Source organism: Gracilinanus agilis, chromosome 3, assembly GCF_016433145.1.
Source record: "Gracilinanus agilis isolate LMUSP501 chromosome 3, AgileGrace, whole genome shotgun sequence".
In the NCBI taxonomy this organism is placed as follows: domain Eukaryota; kingdom Metazoa; phylum Chordata; class Mammalia; order Didelphimorphia; family Didelphidae; genus Gracilinanus; species Gracilinanus agilis.
Genome location: NC_058132.1, coordinates 77,520,983 through 77,547,408, shown reverse-complemented (window position 1 = coordinate 77,547,408; position 26,426 = coordinate 77,520,983). Strand labels below are relative to the sequence as shown.

General features: G+C 41.3%; 1 protein-coding gene across 1 annotated transcript in view; it reads left to right on the top strand.

Moving 5' to 3' along the window:
* Nucleotides 1-26,426, top strand: part of MACF1 (microtubule actin crosslinking factor 1) — a 422,428-nt gene that overhangs the window by 302,683 nt on the left and 93,319 nt on the right. Inside the window, exons 51-52 of the mRNA XM_044668040.1 lie at nucleotides 1,405-1,900; nucleotides 4,067-5,538. Coding sequence (XP_044523975.1) covers nucleotides 1,405-1,900; nucleotides 4,067-5,538 — 1,968 coding nt within the window. The remainder of the gene's footprint in view (nucleotides 1-1,404; nucleotides 1,901-4,066; nucleotides 5,539-26,426) is intronic.

Genomic DNA, 26,426 nt, shown 5'->3' with positions numbered 1-26,426 from the left:
AATTTTATTAAAGATTTCTTCAGATCACTAAAAATAAGAGAAATGCAGATCAAAACAACTCAGAGGTTTTACCTCATGCCCAGTAAATTCACTCTTTCCAACTTTGTCATCTATGTCAATATTAGAGGGTTGTAGACAGACACAATAACACACTGTCACTAGAATTATGAATTGTTCTAACCATCCCAGTAAGCAATTTTGCATTATGCTAAAACAATGCTCTGATTATAAGTGCTGTAAGAACTCAGAGGGGAACCTATACTATAACTGCTATTTACATGGTACCTTAATATATCAGTTGCTTTAATGTTTACAAGTTGAAGATGTACTGACCTGAACTGGTAGAAATAATCTAACTTCCCTGGGAGTTCCCTAACCCTATGAAATCACAGGTCCAGTCCCCATCCCTATCTTTTTAGTGTTTGCAACGCCCTATATATACATTATTTCATTTGTGCCTCACTGCAGTCTTAGGAGATTATAACAATAGGTATTATATTTTTATTTTACAAATGAAGAAACTAAGGAAAAGGAAGGTTGTTACTTGCTGCTGATTATGTAACTGCTAAGTGTCAGAGGCAGGATGTTTTAATTAGGCCTTCCTGACTTCATCTAGTACTCTAGCCACTATGTCTCATCAACCTTCAAATAGAAAAAAAATTGAAGTCTTGAGAAGTTAACTGATGAGCCTAGCCAGTAATACAGGTAAAATAGGCAGCCTGATTCCCAGTACCATGTCCTGAGTTGTCTTTTTTGCAAAACCATGTGCCAGTACTGAAGAAAAAATAATCCACAGAGCATGCTTTTTCAGGCCCCTATATATCTTTGAAATCAAGTTTCCCTTGTGCATAATTCTTGTTTGAAACCAGAGTACTGACTTTAGAGTTCATAGGGTCATAGACTTAGAGCAGGAAGAGATTTTTGAGGTCTGATGGTTCTAGTCCCCTCTTTCACAAATAAGGAAACTGAGGTATAGAGATTAAGTGACTTGACCAAGATCATAGAAGTAGTGACAAAGTCAGGATTTAAACTCAGGGCCTCTGACTTGAGCCCTCTAAGATTTTTTGTCTCCCAGAGACCAAAATTCATTAGATTTCCAGGTCTTTCAGAGAATAAGCATCTTCACTTCTCTGTATGTCTCCCCTTAGTGATTGATTTTCAGCAGAGCAGAACAGATAAGGAAGAAAAGTGAAATGATAGAGGGAGAGAACTTTTCCAAACAGGTTTTTATAAATAGCAATGCTCTCTTCTTTCCCCAGCCCAGCAACCCAGACCCTATTGTTTTCTGGTATATTTCCAAAGACATTGGCAATTGTTTGGAAAGATCTAAAACCATCTTTGTTTTGACACTGTTTTTAGATCTGTCTTTTCTGTCTAAACAACTTGGTGTTATTTCTGTTTCAGTTTATGCTAAAGGAATTTGAAGCTCGCAAGCCACAGCATGAGCAGCTGAACCAGGCAGCTCAGGGTATCCTGACTGGCCCTGGAGATGGCTCTCCATGCACTAGCCAGGTACAGGAAGAACTCCAAAACATCAATAACAAGTGGGTCGAACTGACAGACAGGCTTAATTCTCGGTCTAGCCAGATTGACCAAACTCTTGTCAAAAGCACTCAGTATCAGGAGCTGCTCCAGAACTTATCTGAAAGGGTCATGGCTGTTGGACAGCGGCTAAATGGCCAGTCAGCCATCAGCACCCAGCCTGCTGCTGTGAAACAACAGCTGGAAGAGACAAGTGAGATTCGGTCTGACTTGGAACAGCTGGATCACGAAATCACAGAGGCCCAGACCCTATGTGATGAGCTATCCACACTTATAGGGGAGCAGTACCTCAAGGACGAGCTGAGGAAGCGGCTGGAGACAGTTGCCCTCCCTCTCAAGGGCTTAGAAGATCTTGCAGGTGAGATGATAGGAGGAGCACTTTCTGATGCCAAAGAAGGTGCTTTTCAGTGTCCCAGAAATAAAGGATATGTTAATTTAAGAAAGGAATTTCTTTATCTCTGAAATCAAATTTCCCTCCATTTGGGCAATTCTTATCCATGACCAGAAAACTGGACTTACAGTTATAGCCTCATAGATTGTAGAGCTGGAAGAGACCTTTGATGTCCTATACTTCATCCCTCTCATTCACAGATAAAGTAACTGAGGTCCATAGATTAAGTGACATGATCAGGATCACAGAAGTAATAAGTGACAAACCACAATTTAAACATAGGTCTTCTAGGTAGTGCAGTGGATAGAGTGCTAGGTTGGAGGCAAGAAGACTTGAGTTCAGATCTAGCCTCAGACATATCTTAGTTGTATGATCAAAGTTTGTTAAACATTTTAGAAATAATATCTCATTTTGGGGGCAACTGGGTTGCTCAGTGGATTGAGAGCCAAACTCAGAGATGGGAGGTCCTGGGTTCAAATGTGGCCTCAGACACTGCCTAGCTGTGTGGCCCTGGGTAAGTCACTAAATCCCCATTGCCTAGCCCAATACCCAGTATTGGTTCTAAGATGGAAGGTAAGGGTGAAGGAAGGAAGGAAGGAAGGAAGGAAGGAAGGAAGGAAGGAAGGAAGGAAGGAAGAAAGGAAGGAAGGAAGGAAGGAAGGAAGAAAGAAAGAATATCTCATTTTATCTCAGAGCAACTCTGAGAAGTAGATGCCATTATTATCTCCATTTTATAGATGAGGAAACTGAGGCAGATAGTAGCAGTAGTAGTTAAATGACTCCCCCAAGATCACAAAGCTATTAATTACCTGAGGCCATATTTGAACTCGTGTCTTTATCACTTCAATGCTAGTGTTTTTTGAGCAGCAATTGAAGGAACTGGGGATGTTTAACCTGAGGAAGAGAAGCCTTAGGGATAGGGAATATAATTTAACTGTCTAAATGTTCAAAGGGCTTTCACAAGGAAGAGGGATTAATTAGATTGATTCTGCTTAAACTTGGAAGGAAGAACTAGGAGTAATGAATAGAACTTTTTTTATTTTTTTTTATTTCAAATTTTTATTAATTTTTTAATTTTTTCCAGAAGTTACATGATTCATGTACTCTCTCTCCCCTTTTCTCCTCCCCCCTCCCAGAGTTGACAAGCAATTTCACTGGGTTATACATATATTATTACTCAAATTCTATTTCCATATTATTCATTATTTATGAGTAGAACTTAGAAAGCATCAGAGTTGAGAATGGACAGAAGGAACAGCTTTGTCACAATGAGAGCTATCCAAAAGTGGAATGGGTTCCCTCAGAAAGTAATATGCTCCTCCTTACTAGAATGTAGAAGGGATTCTTCCCCAAATATAGTTGTACTAAATGGCCCCTAAGGTCCCTTCTAAATATGAAATTATGGGATTCTGGTGTCTTCTGAATTTCTGGTCTTTTCTCTTGATGCAATATTGACTAACAATCCTCTTACAACTGTCCCAGGTATGATGTTGTTGCTATGGTTACTTTATCTTAACTAAGGCCCATCAACATAGAAGGCTATTTATGGGTATAGACTGACCCTAAAAATCTTTGCAAACCTTAAAGCTATGTACAAATAGGAATCATTATTATTAGAGAAACAATCCGTATGGACATATCATCAGAATACTGAATTAGAATCCCAGATTGGGTACATAGATTGCTTATGTTGCTTTAGACAGACCATTTCTCCATTTTCTTCAGGTATTTTTTTCATGTTTCAAGACAGAGAGTTTTGCAAGATCAGCTGATTTCTAAAGTTTCTTTCACTTCTAAATCTGATGATCCCCAAAATGCATACTTTTAGCAATCAAGATGAGAGACTTGTGCTCATAGGCCTGTTCAACATGCCCTCCTCTCACATCCACGTAATCTTGTCTCCTCTCCTATACTCTGATAGATAGAGAAGCTTCTCTGGAACTCTTATCTTTAGCCTGTAGTAGGGCTGTAGACTGAAATAAGGACTTTGTTCCAAACTCACAGCTTTCTTCTTGGAAAAAGATCATAACTCCCACTTCAGTTCATTAGATTAGAACTTTGACATTCAGCAGACTTATTTAAATGCTTTCATTAGCCTTGATTAATTTAAATTTATTTTTTTTTCCTTTGTAGCTGATCGCATGAACAAACTCCAGACAGCTCTTGCCAGCACCCAGCAATTCCAGCAAATGTTTGATGAACTGAGGACCTGGCTAGATGACAAACAAAGCCAGCAAGCAAAGGCCCACCCCATCTCTGCAAAATTAGACCGGCTACACTGCCAGCTTCAGGAGCAAGAAGAATTCCAGAAGAGCCTGAACCAGCACAGTGGTTCTTATGAATTGATTATAGTTGAAGGGGAATCTCTGCTTCTCTCTGTGCATCCAGGGGAAGAGAAAAAGACCTTGCAAAGCCAGCTGATTGAGCTCAAAAGCCACTGGGAGGAGCTTAGTAAAAAGGCTGCTGACCGACAGTCCAGGCTCAAAGACTGTATGCAGAAGGCTCAGAAATACCAGTGGCATGTGGAAGACCTCATGCCGTGGATTGAGGATTGCAAGGCCAAGATGTCTGACTTACAGGTGACCCTCGATCCGGTCCAGTTAGAGTCTCATCTCTTGAGGTCAAAGGTCATGCTGACTGATGTGGAAAAGCGCCGGTCCCTATTGGAAATGTTGAACAGTACTGCTGATATCTTAATCAATTCTTCTCAGACTGATGAAGATGATATCCGAGATGAGAAAGCAGGGATCAATCAGAACATGGATGCCATCACAGAAGAACTACAAGCCAAAACAGAATCCCTTGAAGAAATGACTCAGAGACTCAAGGAGTTCCAAGATAGCTATAAGAACATTGAAAAGAAGCTCGATGGTGCCAAACATCAGCTTGAAATCTTTGATGCATTGGGCCCCCAAGCCTGCAGCAATAAGAACCTGGAGAAGCTCCGAGCTCAACAGGAAGTGCTGCAGACCCTGGAGCCACAGGTGGACTATCTCAAGAACTTCACTCAGGGCCTAGTGGAAGATGCCCCACAAGGGTCTGATGCTTCCCAGCTTCTACACCAAGCCAAGGCCACCGAGCAAGAGTTTATGGAAATCAAAGAAAGAGTGAATAGTAGCTGTGTGACAATGGAAAATAAACTCGAGGGGATTGGCCAGTTCCATTGTCGAGTCCGAGAGATGTTTTCTCAGCTAGCTGACTTAGATGATGAACTTGATAGTATGCGTGCCATTGGCAGAGACATTGACAGCCTCCAGTCCCAGATCGAAGATGTTCGTCTATTCCTTAGCAAAATCCAGAGCCTGAAATCAGACATCGAGACCTCTGAAGGAGAGTGCCGACAAATGCTAGAAGAAGAAGGAAGTCTAGACTTGTTAGGACTTAAGAGAGAACTGGAAGCCCTGAACAAACAGTGTGGCAAACTAACAGAGAGGGGCAAAGCCCGTCAGGAGCAGCTAGAACTGACCTTGGCTCGAGTGGGAGACTTCTACAGCAAACTGAAAGAGCTCAATGACATGACCACAGCAGCAGAGGAGGGAGAGGCCCTTCAATGGGTGGTGGGCACCGAAGTGGATGCCATCAACCAACAGTTGGCAGATTTTAAAGTGAGTTACGTTTGGTTTTTAATCTTTTTTTTTTTGTCTTATCACCAATTAGAAACTGATTATATGAAAAAATGAACAATTTATGGAAGGTCTTTTGCTTCTCCTTGCCTCTTGGTACCAACCCATGATTTTAAAAAGATCAGACTTCCTCTAGGAATTTTAAGTGGTACATGAGAAAGGTGGGAGTTTTTATAGACTGGAAACTCAATATGAGCCAATAATTGGATGTGGAGGCCAAAAAACTTCATACAGTTTTAGTTTGTGTTAAGAGAAGCATAGTACATAGACCAAGGGAGATGAGAGTTCCACTGTCTTCTGTTCTTTCAGGCCGTGTTTGGAGAATTCTCTATAGCCCTAGGTGCTACATTTAAGGAAGGAGATTGATAAGCTAGAGAACATCCATAAAAGGGTGACCAGGAGAGTGAGGGTTTTTATGATCATATCACTGAGGGTTAGTTGATGGAACTGACAAGATCTTAACCCTAGGGAAGAGGATACCTTCAAGTATTTTAAGGGCTGTCATATGGAAGAGGATTTGACTTGGACTGCTTGGCCTCAGGGGACCAAAGAAAGTGCAGTGAGGTGGGGATAAACTACTTAGGGCTATCAAAGAATAGATTTGGCAGGATTTGGTGGCTTCTCTTTCACTAGAGACTTGTAAAAAACTGTAGGAAGACTTTATGGAGTTGCTCAAAAAAGGGCTAGACTACATGACTTTTAAGGTTCTTTCTAAATCTGAGACTGCCATTCTATGGTTTTCTTTTTCTTTTTTAATAACCAAATCTGGATTTGGGATCTCCTAAGAGATTTCTAATTTTTGTCTCTTATTTCAGCAATTACTTACTAAAGTCAGTGGCATGCCTTTTGATTTCTTATCTTGAAATGAGAAATCAGCTGGTTTTCTTTCTTTTTTTAAAAGATAGTTTACTTTCCCATTTATACATTATAATGATTTTCAATATACATTTCACTTTATAAAACCCAAATTGTCTCCCTCTCTTTCAGAGATGGTATGCAATTGATCTGGGTTATACATGTATTATCGTGCAAAACTTACTTCCATATTGGTCATTATTGTAAGAAAACATTCATATAAAACCAAAATCCCAAAATTAAAAACATAATGTAATGTGAAAAATAGTATTCTTTGATCTGTATTCGAACTCCAACAGTAATTTCTCTGGAGGTAGATAGCATTCTTTGTCATTTGTCCTTTATCATTATGTTGCTGAGAGTAGCTAAGTCTTTCACAGTTGATTGTCATACAATCTTGCTATTACTGTGTATAATGTTCTTCTGGTTCTGCTTATTTCACTGCATCAGTTCATGTAGGTCTTTCTAACTCTTTCTGAAATAATCCTGTTCATCATTTTTTATAGCACAATAGTATTCCATCACCATCATATAACACATTTTGTTCAGTCATTCCCCAATTGATGGATGTTCCCTCAATTTCCAGTTTTTTGCCACCACAAAAAAATAAGTCAACTGGTTTTCTAATAGAAATGATTGTTTCCTTGGACATTTTGGTTCTCTGCTGTAATTGGGATGTCTACCTCTAATTTACTGTAATTCTTAGTGAGAATAGATAGGAAAATTAGACTGGTCCCTAACTAACACTGCTGTAAATATGCAAGAAGATAGGGGCCTTCAGAAATTTAGAAATACTCTTTCTGGGGCAGCTAATTAGCTCAATGGATTGAGAGCCAAGCCTAGAGACTTGGTTCTGGATTCAAGTCTGGATTCAGACAGTTCCAAGCTATGTAACCCTGGGCAAGTCACTTAACCCCCATTGCCTAGTCCTTACCACTCTTCTGCCTTGGAACCAATATACAATATAGAATTATAGAATCTAAGATGGAAGGTGAGGGTTTAAAAAAAAAAAAAGAAAGAAAAGAAATACCCTTCCTTTGGGCCTATGAATGTCTCTGCCTCTGTCTATTCATGCCTGATTGCAGCATATCTCTCTCTCTCTCTCTCTCTCTCTCTCTCTCTCTCTCTCTCTCTCTCTCTCTCTCTCTCTCTCTCTCTCTCACACACACACACACACACACACACACACACACACACACACACACACACCGTCTTTCCAGTGAGCATTGTAATACAAGAGAGCTTAGATTACCTAGGGTCTCACTTCTGTCCCTCAGCTAGTGGCTCCCACCTCTACAGTCATACCCAGGGTTTTAATTCTCTCAACTCCACTTCCTGACTGTAATTAAAACCCCAAGGGGAAGAGAGGCATGCCCAACTGAAGGATGAGATAATTGGACTTGGGAGAGCCACAACCTGGTAGCAGACCAATATGTAAATGTTTTGTATTTGCACATGTGCGTGCAAGTGTGCATGTGTAAGTAACTAAAAGAGATGAATTAGTAAGAAATCAAGAGATTAAAAGGACTCAAAATCTGAATCACCTGCAAAAAGGGTTGGTTCTCAAATGTTCACAATTCTTTAAGATCCTGAAGCCTCAATTGCAGCCTCATGGACTTCAAACATAGATGCTTCAGAATACTTCTTCTCCACTTTAAATATGTGCTTATTCTCCCCAACTTAGTTGTAAGCAGGTCTTACCTTATCTTCAGTAATGCCTCCTTTACTCACTAATACCTCTACCTCATCCCTGTAGAGTAAAATTTTCTAGATAAATGAGATATACCCCTCCCTTTAAAAATCTAAACTTTTTGAAATTTTTCTTGTTTAGATAGAAATATATATAAAATACATTACACACTTTCCTTCTCTTTAAACAAGGCTACTTAACAGAGTTTAATCTAGATTTGGAGTAAAAAGATCTAGATTCAAATCATATCCTTACAGCTTTCTCTCTGTGACCTGGTCACTTATACTTTCTGGGTCTCATTTTTCTCATCTGTAAAGTGAGGGACTTGGACTAGATTCCTTAAAGAGTCCTTTCCAGGCCTAAATCTATCAACCTTTTCAAAAAGCCTTAGTCGTTATTAGAAACCATAAAGATAATTGAGCATTCCCTTGTATCATGGGTAAGGTCCCTGAATTAGAAGTTGGAAGATCTCCATGCCAGTCCTCCCTCAATCACTAAATAGTTGTGTGCCCTGGGATACCTTTCTTTTCCTCTATGGATCTCAATTTCTTAAAAAAACAAACAAGGGGGAATTGAATTAAATGGATTTGTAATATTCTTTCCATTTCTATTGAAGGTCGAATCTATAAAACATGAGCCATTTGCTGTATTACAGTAATATCTACATGAGCAAGAAAAGTGTATAGGCAGACTTGTCTAGTCCCTATACCAAAAACCTTCATCTGCTTAGCTAGTTCAGTTATCTCTTTTCTAGTTTTTCTACCTCTCCCCACATAGGAAGGCTATTAGGTGTTGTTTCTTACTGCCATTAGTATCTCTGGTGGGCTGCATCCCCTCCTAACTGACTGGGAAACTAGGAAACAAGCTTATTAGCATTATAAATTCAGAAAGAGTCGAGGTATACCCCATAGTAATAGACCCTTCTTAGGCTTTTCCATGTTGTAGTCAAAGAGCACTGAAGATGCAGTCAGGATTTCTGGACTCAAGTTCCAGCTTTTTGTGTATTCACCTTGTGACCCCAGACAAGTGATTTTACCTCCCCAATCCTGAGTTTCCTCATCTCAAAAATGTGGGTGCTATTTGTACTCCTTTCCTCATAGGATTATTGGGAAGAACATAGTTTATGCATTTAAAAGTGCTATGACAATCAGACATGGTTCAGAAGACTTTCCTCCTTACTTCTGGGTTCACAACTATATTCTGGGGTATTAATGTTGCCAGCAGTTATTCCCAGAGGTAGAGAGCACCATCTATGAAGGTGCAGGAAAGGTCTCTTGTCAGTGTTAAGATTGAGACCAGGCCTGACTTTGAGGCTTAGAATATCCATTCTACCAAAAGATAGTCTTGCTTGGCAAGGCCAAAGATAAAACCCTGAAAGGGAGGACAGTTTCTCCTTCTTAGGAATGTCTTAAGACTGTGAATATAAAGATGCAGTTCCTGGTACATCTTTTCAGTAAGTAAGCACATCAGTAATAATTCAAGCCCAGGAGGAATTTAAGGCCTGCAGAGGTTTTTGAGACTTTTCGAGACTTCTCCCAATCAGTTATTGCCTTGTCCATACTGGGCTCATGGGAAGTTAGAACAATTGGGGGGTGGGATGGTGGACACATATGTTAATCCTCACAGACCCCTGGAGAATGAATGAATGAAAGGAAGTTCATTTTGGGCCCATTTTAAGAACTGAGTTACAATGTTTTGATTCATTTTCATGACAAGAGAGTCTTCATTCTTTAGTTAATAGACTTTAGTCCAGCAACTAACTATTCTTCCTCCACACCACGTTCATGAAGTAGGATTCCTGATTTCAATTTCTAATGGAATGGAATGGAGCTGGGCTACAAACATCAAGCATAATTAGCTTTGAGATTTTATTCTCTCTCTCTCTCTCTCTCTCTCTCTCTCTCTCTCTCTCTCTCTCTCTCTCACACACACACACACACACACGTATTTATTTATTTGTTTGTTTTTTTAAGCCCTTAACTTCTATGTATTGGCTCCTTGGTGGAAGAGTGGTAAGGGTGGGCAATGGGGGTCAAGTGACTTGCCCAGGGTCACACAGCTGGGAAGTGTCTGAGGCCGGATTTGAACCCAGGACCTCCCGTCTCTAGACCTGACTCTCAATCCACTGAGCTACCCAGCTGTCCCCACACACTTGTATTTAATGAGGATCAGGACCCCAGAGCAAAATTAGTCTTAAATGAGAGAAAATCTATATATGTTGGGTCAGAAATCTGAGTTTAAGGGTTATTAGATTGGCCCCCATATGGAATCAGTCTGGAATAGATGGAGTCTTGTTTGACAGGGGACACTCCTCCCCTTCCCTGTTGGTACCCCTCTATACTTGTAGGACTGTCTTCAGACCAGAGAGCAATGCTAATAAATCCCTCAAGTCATGAAATAATCCTCAAAGGAGATAATCCAGTGTAGCAGTTCTGTGAGAAGAACTATTTCCTTTTCAGAGACAAGAGGAAACCTGAAAAGTCATTATCACTGACACTGCTCAGTCTAGAGCTTGAATCATCCTTCACATCAGCCCCCAACCCCATGGTCCATCAGGCCCTCCAAATCAGTAACCATTTTAGCAGCTTTTGAGTCAGTCATACTTATGAACTCCAATCTGCTGGCCAACACTTGCGAGTAAGGTCAGGCTCAAATATACCTGTTCTTTCAGTCAGATTCTGTGGAGGGCATTTCTGCCTCAAGGAAAGTAAACGAAGAAAGTCTCAGTTTGGTCTCTGGCAGTTCTACCAAATTATTGAGGAAGATTGTTATCTGGTTTCAAAGGTTTTTTAATTGGCCAAGACCATGGAGGTCATCTAGTTCAATCTAGTGCCCCTACTTTACAGATGAGGAAACTGAGACAGAGTGAAAGGAAGTGATTGTATCCTGATACACAAAGGCAATATACAATATACAAAAGCAAAGCCAGCAGTTAAACTTACATCTTTGAACTCTTTTTCCATTAAAACCCAAATTCCTGGTCACACCTAGCTCTTCGTTTTCCTTTCCTGTAGTTAAGCCATAGAACCTAAGATCCACAGAAGAATTCCTTTGAGTACATCCTTTCCATTTTATATACAGGGAAACTAAGGCTCAGAGAAGGGAAAGAACTTGTCCAAGATCACAAAACTGGCAAATCATTCATTTTGGCAGATTTCCTGACTTCCAGGAATAGGATTTTCCCACTCTTCCTTGTTCCTGAATCCCATTCCTTTGTTCTCCATCTCCCTTTTGTACTACTTAGAAAGCAAAGCTTCTGCAGGATTTATCACATGCTCAGAAAGGCATTCTCAAAGAGACCCCTGTATGCCTACAAGCCTCTTAGCTTTGAGGGAAAGAGCCTGAAGCAATGTTGACAAACACTCCCATTTGCCAAATGATATTTTATCCAGCCTTTGAAATAACTACAAGGAACTTATCAACTCATTAACATTTTTGCCAGCTTGTCCACCAGAAGGTCCACTGGGGAGCAATAAATTAGATGAGCATTCTCTCCTTTTCCTTAGGGACAGATTGATATGGGAAGTTGGTGGAGATCATCAGATAATGAGAGGCCTAGGCATTTCCTGCTCTGGCAACCAAGAGAAGGGGAGTTTTTAATCTGCATGGGCCAGAAGCTTTTGACTGCCAACTTCATAGGCTGAGGTACCAGGAGAAGGAATCTTCTTTTCCAAGACAGTCAAGAGATTATCTGGCCCATTTGGCCTACTACCTAGAAGAAACTTTACACATACTTTGAAGAAACTGCTATCATTTGGTACTTGAGGATTAGATTAAATATTTACATAAAAACAATACTGATAATGTGATTATGGGCTCCTTTATCAGCAATAACCCCCCCTTTAAATTCATGAGTCCAATGTTAGTCTAGGCCCTTAGGAGCCCTCAATTCTTTCCTTTATCTGTGTCCCCTTAAAAAAAATTATAAGTTTGGGGGCAGCTAGGTGGCTCAGTAGATTGAGAGCCAGGCCTAAAAAAGGAAGGTCCTAGATTCAAATCTAGCCTCAGGCACTTCCTAGCTTGTGACCCTGGGCAAGTCACTTAATCCCTATTGCCTAGCCCTAGCCCATACCATTTTTCTGCCTAGGAAAGAATATACAGTATTGATTCCAAGATGGGAGGTAAGGGTTTAAAAAAAAAATTATAAGTTCCCCTTGAGCTTCGGTTTTAATCCATACTTTGCTACATGACAAGTAACTTTGGTCAAATTCTTTCCCCTCTTTAGGTTTCATTTTTCTCTTGAAAAATGAACAATTAGATGATCCAGAAAGCACTAAATTCTGTGACCTTGCCTACCCAGGTTGCTTATCTGGTATTACCTAGGACAAAAAAGCTAAAATCCAAAATAGTTTCCCTAGCACTGATAGCTTACTTGATGTTTGGTTAGTGGAGTAGAAACAAAACTTCCTCATTGGGAAACACTTTAGGGAGTATTCATGTTCTATGCCTTTAATGGGAGGGGACAGTCTGTCAGTTGTTCTCCTCTCCAAACTGATCTCACAGTCCAGCTGATGATATTTTTAACCTTTAAGTGACCCCCAAAGAATTTCAACTTCCTTCTTTAGTCTCCCTCTCCACCTAGGCCTGAGCAACTGGGTGGGGAAGGAGGTCTAAGGGGGTTTGATGATGTTTTTCTTCATTGAACACTTTCTAGACCTGATTAAAGTAGCATCAGCTGGAGTTTTAAACTTCAGCAAGACAAGGGACATGCCTACCCTTCCAGCTGTTACATCATCTTAAAAGTATCACTTCTATCCAATCCCCACCCAAGGGAAACAAACAGGATGAAAGACTAGGTTGCAAAAAAAAAAAAAAAAAAAAACTGATGGATTTCTTATAATACTGTCTGGGAAACTGGATGGAAGGTAAAGTTTTGACATTTTTAAGTAACTATGTCCTAAGCTGGAATAAAGAAAAGATTAAGAGCAGTTTAAGTTTAGAGAGGTTAGATTAAGAGCAGTTTAAGTTTAGAGAGGTTATCAATCGCAACTAAAATTCACTGGTCTGTAGTTTTTATATATTAAAAAAAGAAATTCAAATTCAACCAACATTAAAGTGCTTACATGATATATAAAATACTCTGCTTAGGAACTCAAGATGTGCAGATATGGACAACCAGACCCTGCCCCCAGCCAGTTTATATAATCTCATGGGGGAATGGTGGGTATATGTATATAAATAACTAGGATATAAGGAAAAGTATTATTAAGTGGGAAGTTTTAGCCAGAATATCTTGAGATATTTGAGAAGGAAGAGTCACTTTCATCTGGGTGGGGGATTGGAAGAAGAATTGATAGAAAGCAGGAAAGACTTCTTAAAGGAGGTTGTACCTGTGTTAAGCCTTAAAGGAATGTAGAAACTTTGAATAGATAGTGATAAGAGAAATCTCTGCTACATATTAGTTAACCATTTAATTAATTCCATTAAACAACAAGTATTCATTAAACATGTGTTGTGTGCAAAGCACCAGGCTAAATTCCTGGGATTCAAAAGCAACAATGAAGTAATTCTTGCCCTCTAGGAGTTTACATTTTACTGTGTGGTTGTTGTTATTCAGTTGTATCCAACTCTTTGTAACCCTGTTTGAGGTTTTCTTGGCAAAGATAGTGGAATTGCCATTTCCTTCTCCAGCTCATTTTACCTTTGAGGAAACCAAGGCAAACAGGATGAAGTGTTTGGCCCAGGGTCACATAGCTAGGAAGTGTTTGAGGTCAGATATGAACTCAGGTTTTCCTGATTCCAGGCCTGAATTTCTATCCACTGTGCAACCTAGCTGCCCCCTTTACTAGGTGTTGAAGACAAGTAAATACTGAAAGTATACAAAGGAATTTTAGGACTTCAAGAACACTAACCCCAGTGGGGAATGAGGAAAGACCTAAAGTAATAGATGTCTTGCATGCTGACCTTTGAAGGAAGCTCAGATTGTAAGAAGTAGAACTGGGTAGAGGGAGGGGGTTCCAAGCAAGGGAGGACAAAGCCCTAGAAACAGCAGGGAGAAATCTAGTCTTGTCCCTGGTAAGACATCTAATCTTGTGTCTGGTGATCTATGTTTTTAAAGTAGGTAGTTTATTAGAAAAACAGATGAGTTTAACTTCTAGAAAGAGAAAGACTGGGGCAGCTAGAGAGCACAGTGGACCCTGTGAATGTTGCCAGCAGTTAGGGGGGCCTGGGCTCATATGTGGGCAGATTCTTCCTAGCCATGTGACCTTGGGCAAATACTTAACCCCAATTAGCTGATCCTTACCACATTTGATACTAAGACAGAAGGTAAGGTTTTTTTGTTTTGTTTTGTTTTGTTTTTAAGGCAGTATTTTTTAAAAAGAAAGAAAAAGACCAATTCTCTCTGCATATGAAAATGACTCAGTTTTTGACCTGTGCCTAAAACTGAGGATTCATAGATTTAGAACTGGAGTGGACTTGAGAAGTATAGTCTGACCCTTTACTTTGCAGATAAGGAAAATCGAGGCTTATTGAATTATATTTCTTATCCTACGGGTATAAGGAGGCTAAGTAACTTGCCCAGGATCCCAGAGCGAATAAGCATTTTAGGCAGGATTTGAACCCAAGACTTACTGTCTCCAAGTCTAGTATACTTCCTACTAAATTACTATGGAGTAGGCAGAGCAGTTCAAAGGAGTATTCTGGTAACTTTTAAGCCAAACTGCTGCCACATGAGCTATAAACAATGATCTGGAGAAGAAGGCTCACAAGCCACTGAGAATTGTGATTAGTTACTTTGGAGGTCACTCTGTCTTCACAGTTGGGTAATCTGCCAGGAACAAATGAATCTGAAAAGGAGTCATTGCAGGTCACTGCATCAAATCTTCTGTCAGACCACTTGGCCCAAATCTCAACTGCCCTGGTTGGGAAAGCCCAGATATGGGAAGAAAGTTGCTCTTTCTCCACCAGTTCTTACCCCCACCTTAAATGATACTTGTCCTCTCTAATATTTTTTTTTTTCAAATATTAACTCAAACTCTAAGGTTTAGCTGGTCCAGAATGTAGCACATGGGAGTGTTTTCAAAATCTCTTATTGCTTCTAATTCTTAAGTTGGTGGTTTTCTTTAGTTGGACTACCCAAAATGTCTGTTTGAGTAAGGATCTTTGCATTTATGGATAGTAAGCCATTTCCTACAGAGAACTCAGGGACCTTCCAGTGAAAGCTTCTTTGGGGGGAAATTTTTTTCCCTCTTGCCTAAGCCTGGATTTAGTTACAATCTAAGCTCAATGGAAAACATATCAGGTTTTTTCATTAATAATAGTTTTGGGGGGGTGTCTTAATTATGATCACTTATGTGGGTGCCTTGTTGGGTTTTTTTAAATCATAGGGGGAAATGGAAAAGCCAGGGCCAAGGCAAAGGGAATGCTGGGATTGATAGCTCTATGATTTTGGAAAGTTTGTTTTGAAACTTTGGAGAACTGAATGACTTTGAAAACAATTGTAATGAAATGTGGGAATTTGTTGTCTGAAAAAATTAATTCTTAAGCAACTTTATAGAGAGTCTTTTGTGGTACTCAGTGGTGACCCTGTAATTGAGTGCTGGTTTTGCCCAGTTGTGTAGAGTCAATCAGGAGAAAACAGGATCTGTTTCCAGATATTAATAGTTCAAAATGCCTTACAGATCATTTATCATAAATTTGAAATTTGTTAGATGAGGGTTACCTTCTTACCCAACCCAACCCATTTATCTTTGATTCTGGGTAGTGAATTTTGGTCCAGTGGAAAAAGTGAATTTGGAGTCAGGAAGAACCTGGATTCAAACTCTGGATCTGTCGGCCAAACCTTCAACAGCTCTCTCTACCTTCCTGGGTTTACTTCACATCATAAAAATGAGAGAATTAACATAGAAAACATTTATGGTCCTTTCTAGCTCTGTAACTAATTCAGTGAAGAACCCACATTTGTAGAGATGGAAAATTAAATAACAGCCTCTCCAGATCCCCCCAAACAATAAGAACGATTAATGAAATTTTTTGCTCTGAAGAACCTCCAGGACTTTTATTATTACTTCAGAGTTTTTTGATTAAGTTATGGTGTTCCCAGGATAAATCAGTAGAATTAAACAGAAGTCTTAGTGAACTAACAATTTCAGTAAATAAAATAAGGAATTCCCCCCATGGGCCAGTCCCCACCCCACCCTGCCCTGCTGCACATACCCAACTCCTGCTGTGGGTATCAATCAACTGTCTTTCCTTGGCTGCTTCCTGTAGGGTGTGTTGTGGAATGGCAGCAGCCCTATTGCCAGCTGGGAGCAGTGAGCTGTTTATAGTGGACAACCTGAGGCCTGAGATCCCAAAGTGATTTTATCAGACAGACAGTCTTGATCAAGCCTAGGGCCAGCTCCTCTATATGGAACCAAGGAGTCTTTGTTAAGAGTATAAAAAGCTACCGTATGATTGGACAAGCATCATAGGTTCACAAAGTTCCCATGAAAAAAGGATAAATAAATTATACTTCAGCCATCCAAACATTAGCCTTGCAGGTGGTTTTCCATTTAATCTCTGATTTTTACCAAGAGTTTAGAAGTTTTCATCTTCTGACTAAGCCCCCTCTTCCTTTGGGTAAGAATTATAAGTAGCTTTATGAAAGTTTTGATTTATAAAAGATATCAACACAGAAACCATGGAATTGAGTTAATTAGTTAGCTGTTGTAGAACTAGTTCAGACCCTTATTATGTCACTTTTGGATGATATCATCCAAATGCTAGCTTTTTTTTTTGGATATTTTTGGATATCATCCAATGCTAGCTCTCCCAATTGCAAATTCATCCTATGATTTCCATCAGATTAATCTCCCTTCAGAATTGAAAGGGATTGTTGGAGATCAAAAATTGAATTTTATAGATGACACTGAGGCCCAGAGATGTGTACTGAAATTGTCTAAAACAGTGATGGACAAACTATGGTCCATGGGCCCCATTTGGTCGCTCTGAAGTGTTCTATCAGGCAGCATGACATTATTCCTAATCTGACAAATACAACAAGTAGGATACAGTACAAGGAAACTTGGAAGAGTTGCCTTAGAAACAGACTGACAGATGAGCATTTCCTTTCCTTTTAACCCCCTCTTTAAAAAGTTTGCCCATCACTGGTCTAAAACAATAGGAAAAGTACAAGAGGCTCCCCCAAACAGTAGGCTTATACTGCTCATGAGATCTGAGAGGACTCAATTTTTACCTATCCTCCTCTCTAAGAGTGAGTGGTAGGGAGCAGCTGAGTAGCTCAATGGATTGAGAACCAGGCCTAGAGACGGGAGGTCCTAGGTTCAAATCTGGCCTCAGACACTTCCCAGCTGTGTGACCCTGGGCAAGTCACTTGACCCCATTGCCTACCCTTACCACTCTTCTGCCTTGGAGCCAATACACAGTATTGACTCCAAGACAGAAGGTATGGGTTTAAAAAAAAAAAAAAAGAGTGGTAGTTCTTTGTTCACTCCCTAGCATAAAAAATAAATTTGATTTGGTGGGTGAATTTGCATGGAAGGTAATGAATCTTCAGTCATTGGAGATCTTTAAACTGAGGTTGGGTAAATACTTTTCAGGGATGATGGAGAGAGTGTGCCTGTGTAGGTATAAGTTAGACTAGAGCCTCCCCTACTACAACCCCAGAAACCTTCAAATTCTAAGATTCTATGATTCTGTGACTCCAGTGTTATAGAATTCTGTATTACAAAGTTGTTCAATTCAGAGCCCTGAAAGGTTCACAAAATGAACCAAATTAAAATGTAATTTGGAAACATTTAACAAAGTAAATTATATTAGAGCATAGATAACATAAATTACATTATAATAGATAATATTAATTTGTGGTTTCCTAAGTCAATATATGGCCCCCAGAGATCCATTTCTATTTGAATTTGACACCACTATTGTATTGCACCAGGGAAGACTATCATGGAAGAGGCATTATGTCTAGAAATAAATGGTAGTTCTAAACTTGGCTGGCCCTTTACCTTTTTGGAAAAGTGGAGATTATGGTGTTGCCCAAGATAACAAGAAATTTGTTTATCATTTGCTGAGATCCAAATAGATAAGAAGAACCACCATTCTGGGATTTGGAAAAAGATTAGCCAGTGGTCTTCTAAAAACAAGTTCAGGCAGTGTTTTAACTACATACCATTTTTAACCTTTCTAAAGACAATACAAAGCTCAGAGTGATAAATCAACCTAAACTAAGCATTTGGATGGGAATACAGCTTTTAAAAAAGTAATAATCTTTTTTTTCCCTTTAAGTTTTTTCTTATTTTAGAAGAGGAACCCACTGCCTTCTAAGGCATCACATTCTACTTTTAGATAGATTGAATAGTTAAGATTTTTTTCCAAGTCTAAATCTGTTTTCCTAAAACTTCTGTCCATTTATATCTAGTTCTGCCCACACCGCCAATTAGACCAAATCTTATCCTTATAGCCAATCTAATGCTCAACACCAAGTCTAAGATTTTATATTTGATTGTTTTTATTGGTTGAAGTGAAACATTCATTATCTCTGTCTAGCTTTGTAAGATTAGCTTCAAAGCAAGAGTTCTACTTGGGACAGGTTCCTAACCTCAAACTTTCTTTTCCAGGATATGTTTGCTATTTTTTTCCTGGATATTAGTGTTTAAAACAAGGTAGTTAGGTAAGGTGGGCACTAGCAATAGAGGAGAGAAGAGGTCAAGAAAGGCTTCATGCAAAAACTTGGTGTCTTGAAGGAAGAGAATGGTGGTAAGGAGGTTCATTTTAGTCATGAGGGATGTCCAGCATTGGAGACAGAGATGGTGGATAGGATGCTATATGTAAAGATAGAGTAGAGGAATGAATCATGAGTCTAGGAAGATAGGCTAAGGCAAGGTTGTAAAGTTCTTTGAAAGACAAAAAAAAAAAAGTGTATATCTGACCTTAGAAGTAATTAGTAGCCATTGGAGTGTTTTGAGTAGGAGCATGACATGGTTGGATCTGGAGGTTAAAAATCACTTTGGCAGGTATGTGGAGGATAGTTTAGAATAGGAAAAGATGAGGTAAGGAGACCAATTAGGAAGGTGGCCATTGCAAGAGTTTAGGTAAGAGGTGATGAGGACCTGAACTAAGGAAGGAGCTGTTTTTGAGTAGTGTGGTAAAGTCTTGAGTGAGAGATGTTATAGAAGGAGAAATGGCAAGATTTGGAAATTGATTTGATTATTTGAGTAAGGACTCCAGGATAATGCCATGATTTTCAGTATTCTCCTGGAAGAATGGTAATGCCTTTGACAGAAATAAGGAAGTCTGGAATAGGAGTAAATTTTGGGGAAAAGAGAATGAGTTCAGTAATTTGGAATATCTCTGGGATAACTAGTTTGAAATATGCACTTAGAAGCCAGTAATGCAGGATGAGGCTCAATGAAGAGACCAGAGCTGAATATTTGGACTTTGTGAGTCATCTACATAGAGATGATAATTAAATTTGTACTCTGACAGAGGGCTCAGAAGAGAGATCATCAAGTGGCCCAGGGCAGAGCCTTGGGAAATGCCTACTCTTGGGGGTGGGGGGGGGTGGGTAATGAGTTGGATGGTGATTAGAGAAAGGAGATTGAGGAGTGTTCAGATAGATAGGTGGAGAACTAGCAAAAAGGGTCACAAAAATCCAGATGAGATAGTATCTAGAAGGTGAAGGTGGTCAACAGTGTCACAACCCTCAAAGAGGTTAAGTTTCATTTTTTATTTTTACCAAGGGGTATTTGCCCTTTTACAAATGTTTAAAACCAACACTTTTAAATTTTTCCTCTGGGATAAAATAATTCATTTCCCTTCAGGAATCAGCATCTTAAAATGGGAAGAATTCGATATTCAGAACTAAAATGATATCTAATGAATGTTTGTTGAATTATTGAGTTGGTTCTTCCAAAGCACATCACTACACAGGAGGCATACCAGCCAAGCAAACATGGTATTTGTGTTTTACAGCTTGAATCTAAAGGCACCTTGAATTGATAATGTACAGGCCTTTAATCCCTTAAAGTTAAATGTGTTCATTTTGGGAATTGTTGAAAATTAGCTCACTGCTTTAGAAGGCAAAGATTCTTAGAGAACAGCTATTCCAATCCCCTCATCTAATTTTTTAAAATTTCTTTTTAAAACTATATCTTGTGTTTTGACCTTACCTTCATTTAAAAATATACCCATCTTCCTCCTCTCCCTACCAAACTATCCCTTGTAACAATGAACAAAAAGAAAGGGGGAGGGGGGGATGGACAAGGACCAATTCAGCAAGACTAGCCAGCACATCAACCAAGTCTTGTTCCTCATCCACAGAAGCTCATATCTGGTGAATAAGGGGGTGGAGGAGGTACATGTTCCATGTCTGGAGCCAAGCATATTCATTATTATTACACAATGTTCAATTTCCTTTTGGCTTTAGTTGCTAGTCAGTGCCTTCATTTTATAGGTGAAGAACCTGAAACCCACATCTTATACAGTGTTGTCCAATGAGTCATTGTAGAGCCAGAACTAGAATCTTTGTTTTCTGTTTCCCAGCCCAGCACTTTTTCAGTATTACATTGTCTGTCAAGAGAGCTAAACTCTCAAATCAGTAAATGAACCAGGGATACGGTTGCTCGAGCAAACTCATTTACCCACACCAACTTAGTTATAACTTAAAACTATTTCAGTAGTCTCCTATTTGGTCTTCATGCCTCAAGCCCTCTCCAGTCCATCCTTCACACAGCTACCAAAATAGTTTCCCTAAGGCATAGATTTGGTCATGTCACCTCCTCTCTTCTTGTCCCCCAATAAACTCCAGCACCTTTTGAGTTTCACAGCCTTGTGCCTTCCTGTCTTTCTAGTTATCTTACAGATTATTATTCTTTCTGTGCTCTGTGATCAGTCATACTGACCTATTGTCCTTCACACAGAATACTCTGTCTCCTGTCTACCACATGCTTTTCCTAGTGCCTAGAATGCACTTCTACTCCTTTAAATTTCTGGTTTCTTTCAAAACTCAGTTAAAGTACTGTTCTTCAAGAAGCTTTTTTCAGATGCCCCCAGATGTTAATATACTCCCTTCTGAAACTCTCTTGTATTCATTTTGTGCATATGTATATGATTATATTTGCATATGTTGACCCCCCATTAGAATGGAAGTTCTATGAGGATAAAAATTGTCTTTGTATTCTGAGCATTAAGCAAAAGACCTGGCATATAGTAAGCCCTTAATGTTTGTGTATTCACTTAAATAAACTCTTGGGGGGGGGGCATTTTCCCTATAGAATAAGAAATTGGGGGAAAGTAAGAGAGGCAAATATGTACATTTTCTAACAAGTCAGAGCATTTAGGTAGGTATTTTGTGGCAAGGCAGCAGTGTTCTCCCACACCTTTTACAGCAAAGGTTCCTGCAGAAAGAAGTTTTGAATACACAAGAATACCTGGTAATGTTTATTCCAGGGTTGACAAGAGTTACTAGAGAGTGTTTAGAAAGAAGCTTTTCCTAGGACTTTAAGATTGAGTATGAATATCAAACTACAGGGCATTCCTTTGAAAACAGACTTCATTTCATGCTGTATTGCTTTAGATTGGAAAATTCTTTTAATGCTTTTTATTGCAGGAATAACCTAAGTTGGGGTAAGTACCACAGTGAGGGGTGCTATGCAAGAACAAGCTTAGACATGGGAGCCAGTACTTGCCACTAAATAATGCTTGTAAAAGCACTGAGGTAGTTAGATGAAAGGCGCTTTGTAGATTAAATAGGTACAAGACTCAACGAGCCCTTCACACCCACTCCCCTATCTCCCTTAGAGAGAGAGGTGCTGGGCCTCTGGGTAAAAAGGAAATAATAGAATCTAAATAAAAGCTGATAGGTCATCAGACTGCCTATGGTAAATCTCTAAACCAGGTGATGGCACAGTGCCCTGGCCATAATTGGGGAATAGTGTTTTTTGTGGGGTGAGAGGAGATTCTACCAGGCAGGCTGGCTGGCTGGCTGGTTTTAATTAGGGAACCAGCAGGAAGGGCTGGTGAGGTTTCTTTGCGCCTAAGTTTACTGAAGGGGAATATGACACCAAATTCCACTCCAGGAATTTAGAAATGAATAGAGGATTCTTTGAACTCTGTAATCAACTCAGTGAAAATTAATTTGATGTTTGGTCTCTGTATTCATATTTGGGTTGGTGGAGCTAGGCAGGCAGCAAAAGAGGTTCTCCAGAACTCCTTGGCTTTTCTTTTAGAAGAAATTTACATCCCTAGTCATGAAGTGAACCAGACAGTTTTTTTGTTGGCATTTATCAGAGTAACAAGAGCCTGGAAGCCGTATTGGGCATTTATTTCAGTAACACTGATTGTTGCTGGCAGAATTCCACATACCAGCACTGAGAGACCTATGAAAGGATAGAAAATAAGATGGTGGGGCCCCATACTTGCCCCTCCTTCATACTCCCTAAATTCACACTGCACATTAAAAGAAGCAGATTTCTGGCAAAGTTGAGGTAGTTTTCTTACAACTAAGTAGCTCTTCCATAGTTTCTATCTGAACCCTAGGGGTGGTGGGGGAGTCTCTCTGGAATATTTTCTTAATATCTTATTCAGATGTGTGGCAAATTAAATTTTATAAAAATTTTATTATTATTTATTTTTTATTAAAACCCTTACCTTCCATCTTGGAGTCAATTGGCTCCAAGGCAGAAGAGTGGTAAGGGTAGGCAATGGGGCAAGACTTGCCCAGGATCACACAGCTGGGAAGTGTCTGAGGCCAGATTTGAATCTAGGACCTCCCGTCTCTAGGCCTGGCTCTCAATCCACTGAGCTACCCAGCTGCCCCTGGTAAATTAATTTTTTAAAGCATCATCAGATCCTAAACCCTGCAGTTCCTGAAATTCTCCAAAGGAAGAGATACTCCTGTTTGTAGAGAGATGATCTTATCCCTCTCCTAACTGGAATCCCATTTATGTAGGATTATGGGAGTGGAGAGGAGTGTATATATAGGGTGACTAGAGAATTGAATTAACTGGTTTTTGATTTGGTGAGGAAACAGGGAAGGAATTTCTGGCCTTGAAGCTGGGCAAGCCTGATGGCCCACATGGAGATAATTCTTCATAATAGTTCAAATACTATCCCCAGTCCCTAGTCTGAATTCCTCTGTTTCTCCCTATCCAAAGCCTAATATATTGAAGAGCCCTTTTAAAATAATCTGAACTGCTAAAGTGTGATTTAATATCACTGAGGGAAGGGCCACAAGATTTCCTAGAGAAAGCAGGAGGCTTACTGGTGCTGTATTATTTCAGCTGTACCAAATTATTAAATGTAAACAAAAACCTATACTCCTGTAACTATAAAAATCTCTGTTCTCTGGGCAGCTGGGTAGCTTTGTGGATTGAGAGTCAAGAGATCCTAGGTTCAAATCCGGCCTCAGACACTTCCCAGCTGTGTGACCCTGGGCAAATCACTTGACCCCCATTGCCCACTCTTACCACTTTTCCACCAAGGATTCAATACACAGAAGTTAAGGGTTTAAAAAAAAAATCTCTGTTCTCTTAGTTAAGAAGCCATGTACCTTAGAAGGGGGATTTTGCAATAGTCCTCTTAAAGCCCTATAGTTCTGGTTAGCAGAGGTGTTCTGCCTCCTTCCTAATGTGTGAAGGCCTTCAGGTTTGTAATTCTGTTCCCAGGCTTCTATTACCTTGTTGTCTCTCTGGCTCCCTGCGCCTGGATCTCCTGTTTTCTGCCAGACTCCCACACCATATCCTGGGCCTCCTTTGCTGTTTGTGAAGAGCTAGAAATAACATTTCTAAAGGTTTATATCATCATAATGTCCACCAAAGTTTCAAGTTGACAAAGTACCTTCACTTTCACAGTCCAGAATTGCTGCCTTCCAGAAAGGACATGCATAAAGATGCCTTCTAGCCATATTTTTGTGTAGGTTTTACTTCATAGCTAGAACTTTTTTTAAAAAGAGCTCTTCAACCCCCCCCCTTACCCCCCTTCCCCCCCAAAAAAGCCTAGAGTGCTATGGATTAGATGTTCACACAGGGAAGCCCTCTCCAGCATAAGAAATGTTGAGATTGAGAGGCAGCTCAGATGTGGTAGAGAAAAAAATCACAGGAACCTAAATTTAAAAGCCTGTTACTAGCTAGAGGATCATGAGCTGAACCTCAGTTCCCCCAGCTGTAACACTTTCAGAATATTTAGTAAGATTATTTACTGTGCTCTGGTGTTTTAGTAAGGGAAAAACTGGAGGTATTCTGGCCAAAGCCCAGTGTTTGCTTTATTACAAAAATGAAGCTTTCGGCCATGTTTTTCTCAGACACCACCTGCCTCATAGTTTTGCTCTAAGGAAGCATTTTGGGCTTGGCTTGGCGCACTCCCCGGATTCCCAACTCTGACTTTATTAGCTGTTGAACTGTGGGCAGGTCCCTTAACATCTCCGAACCTCAGTTTCCTCTTCTGTAAACTAATTTATCAGATTTTTGTTGTAGATCAGATGTGAAAATATGCACAAGGCATTTTGCAAACCTTAAAACACTGCATTTCAGTGGGTTCCACTAGACTTTGGGGGCTTTTCTGGCCCAGTTGTGCTCAGAAATATTCTGCATTTGCAGGTCCTCCAGGAAAGTATGTTGCAGACACACTTCTGGATTATGTCCTATCCTTTCTCATTCTCTTTCCAATGCTTTGAGGAGGGGGTGGGGGCTGAAAACCAAGATCCTAATCCTTTTTCGAGATTGAAAATTAGATGGTAAATAAAATTCAGGCTTTTTAATAACTAACACTAAAATGAGGTTGGTTATGGGAGATGAAGATCAAGACTGCTCCAAACTGAGAGCCGAAGTGCCAGCCTGAGGAAAAGCCGGTTTTAAAGCTGGGCGCCTCCACCCCCACTCCCACGTAGTACTTAAGGTGACTTTGGAAAGGTTGCTGTAAGCCCGTTGGGGCTCTGACTAGCCGGAGGCCAGTAAAAGCGGCCTCTCAGCTGGCGCCCGCGGGATAGCTAGCAGATGGGGCCCAGCAGAGGCATGACCACAACTAGGAAGCTGGGTGGATGTGAAGAGGAGGGCGGTTCGGGCGTTTATTCTGTATTTGCCGGGGCCAGGAGGACTAGTAAGGCTCCGGGAGCCTTCGGAGCCCTCGAGCTAGAGAGCCTGAGCGCCTGGGTTTACGCAGGCGGGGCTTTCCTTTGTCAGGGGATTTGAGGGTCTGGGAGTTGTCCTCTCTCCCTCCTCCCTTCCTCCTAAGGGAGCGAGGGGCGGGGCTTGGAGAGAGGGGAGACTAGTGTGTGTTCAGGTTCCAAATATCCACGTCCCCCCTTTACTTTTCCGTTTATTCTTTTTTTCTCCTCCCTCGCTCCTGTCATTCTCCCTCTTCCTTCCCGCTGCCTCCTTCTCATCCGCTCCCCCTTAATTTCCCCCTTCCGTTTAATTCCTTTTTCTTCCTCCTCCTCCCTCCCCCCCACTCTTTAGTCTCCGCCTAGACCGCCGCTCCTCCCCTCGCTCTAATGGTTGCCCCCTAGGCCGGCTGCCCCCAGCTCCTCCCCCAGCCCCGCGCCAGCCCTGCCTTCTGAGATTAGGCTGCTTCGGTTATCCCCCACCAGCCCTCCTTCGATCGCCCGGTGGCTCCCAGGCTTGGGGCCGCTGCCGTGGTAGGGAGGCGCGGGGGTGGGGAGCCGGAGGGCGCGGGCGCCGGAGCAGAGAGGCAAGGGGCAGAGCAGAGCAGCCCGCCCAACGCTGGCGTCCACCAAGGAACGGGAGCGCTAGAGAGCGGCTGAGAGAGGAGGGCTCGCCCCCGCCCGGCCCCTTTCGGAGCCTTTTGTTCCCGGGCAGAAGTTTGTGTGCGCGCGGGGGCCGTGACAGCTGCGAGCGGGGAGGGCGGCGGGGGCGCCGGTGGAGAGGAGGAGCGGCCGCTGGACATGCAGCCCGCCATACGGCGGCTGTGCCTCGGGGACTGGCGGCGGCGGCGGCGGGGGAGGCGGTGCCCGCGGCGCCCGGGGCTCTGCTGCACGAGAGACAAACTAACTTCGTGAGCGCGCCCAGCGGGGCTCGGCCCGGCCGGCACCTGCCGGCTGCGGAGGCGTAGCGCGCGGCCTCCCCCGGACCCTGGTCCTTTGCAGCCGGACCGCACCCGGGAGCCGCACGCTCTGCCGCCCCAGGCTGAGACGAGCTGCGGAAGGGACCCCGCAGTAGGGTCGGGCTTTGCGGGTTCCGCGGAGCAGAGCTGGGAGCTCAGCTGCGACCTGGTGCTTCGTCCCTAAACCACAACAATGCCATGATGTTTTGGAGACAGGAAGCCCCAAGCTGGCCCCCAATGAAGGACTTCCTGTGTTTAAAGTTACTGGAATATCCGCCTGACCAACCCAGTTCAAATGCAAACACCCCAGAGCTGGGGAGGA